The sequence below is a fragment of the Phalaenopsis equestris genome, unplaced genomic scaffold, assembly GCF_001263595.1.
Source record: "Phalaenopsis equestris unplaced genomic scaffold, ASM126359v1 Scaffold185859, whole genome shotgun sequence".
NCBI classification, from domain to species: Eukaryota; Viridiplantae; Streptophyta; class Magnoliopsida; order Asparagales; family Orchidaceae; genus Phalaenopsis; species Phalaenopsis equestris.
Genome location: NW_018205808.1, coordinates 1 through 649, shown reverse-complemented (window position 1 = coordinate 649; position 649 = coordinate 1). Strand labels below are relative to the sequence as shown.

General features: G+C 50.8%; 1 protein-coding gene across 1 annotated transcript; it reads right to left on the bottom strand.

Annotated features, from left to right (window-relative positions):
* Positions 1–632, bottom strand: LOC110034388 (transcription factor bHLH148-like; the record flags this gene model as incomplete). Its single annotated transcript, XM_020738655.1, is given in 2 exon segments — positions 1–334; positions 465–632. A coding segment is annotated over 1 exon segment (275 nt), but the record flags the coding sequence as incomplete, so codon positions are not given.
* Positions 633–649: the final 17 nt, after the last annotated feature.

Below are 649 nucleotides of genomic sequence, written 5' to 3'. Positions count from 1 at the left end.
AGGATGGCACGACTCCATCGACTCTGGCCCCGCCCCGCTATTGCTAGGATCCGATCGGCCGCCTCACGGATGGCCCGGGTTCGGCGGGGCGCTTCGACCACCGGTGTAGATCTGCGGACACGGACAAGGGTCTCAATGAGCTTGGAGGAGTAAGTATTCTGCTCTCGGCTTGTATGCCATTTCTTGGGCAACGGCCGCAACTCTGTTTTACTCATCTCTTGCTTCCTCTCCAAATTTTTGGCTGACGGATTGCCATCGGTGATGAAAAACGTCATCACGTAATTCGATCGCGGAAAGAGAACAATCGAGCGCCGATTTTCAGGTATATACACGCCTTCAACAACAAAAATGAGAAATCGTCGGAGTACAATTAAAAGCGCAGAAAGGAGAGAAGATAATCTGAAAGACTGGAACAACTGTTTCTTATCTATGCTGACGCCTGGGACGAATGAAGGGGAAGTTACCAGTATCGCGGATTGTTCAGACACGAGACACGAGACTCGAGACTGGGAGGGATGCTTGCGATCGGCGGATTTATGAGAAGGGTGGGGGAGTTCGGGCAGAGAAATTAGTGCGTGCGTTCGCGAGACGGAGACCAATTTTGTTAGGTGCAGCTTGGCATGCGGATTTTAAGGAAGTTTGTATTTAA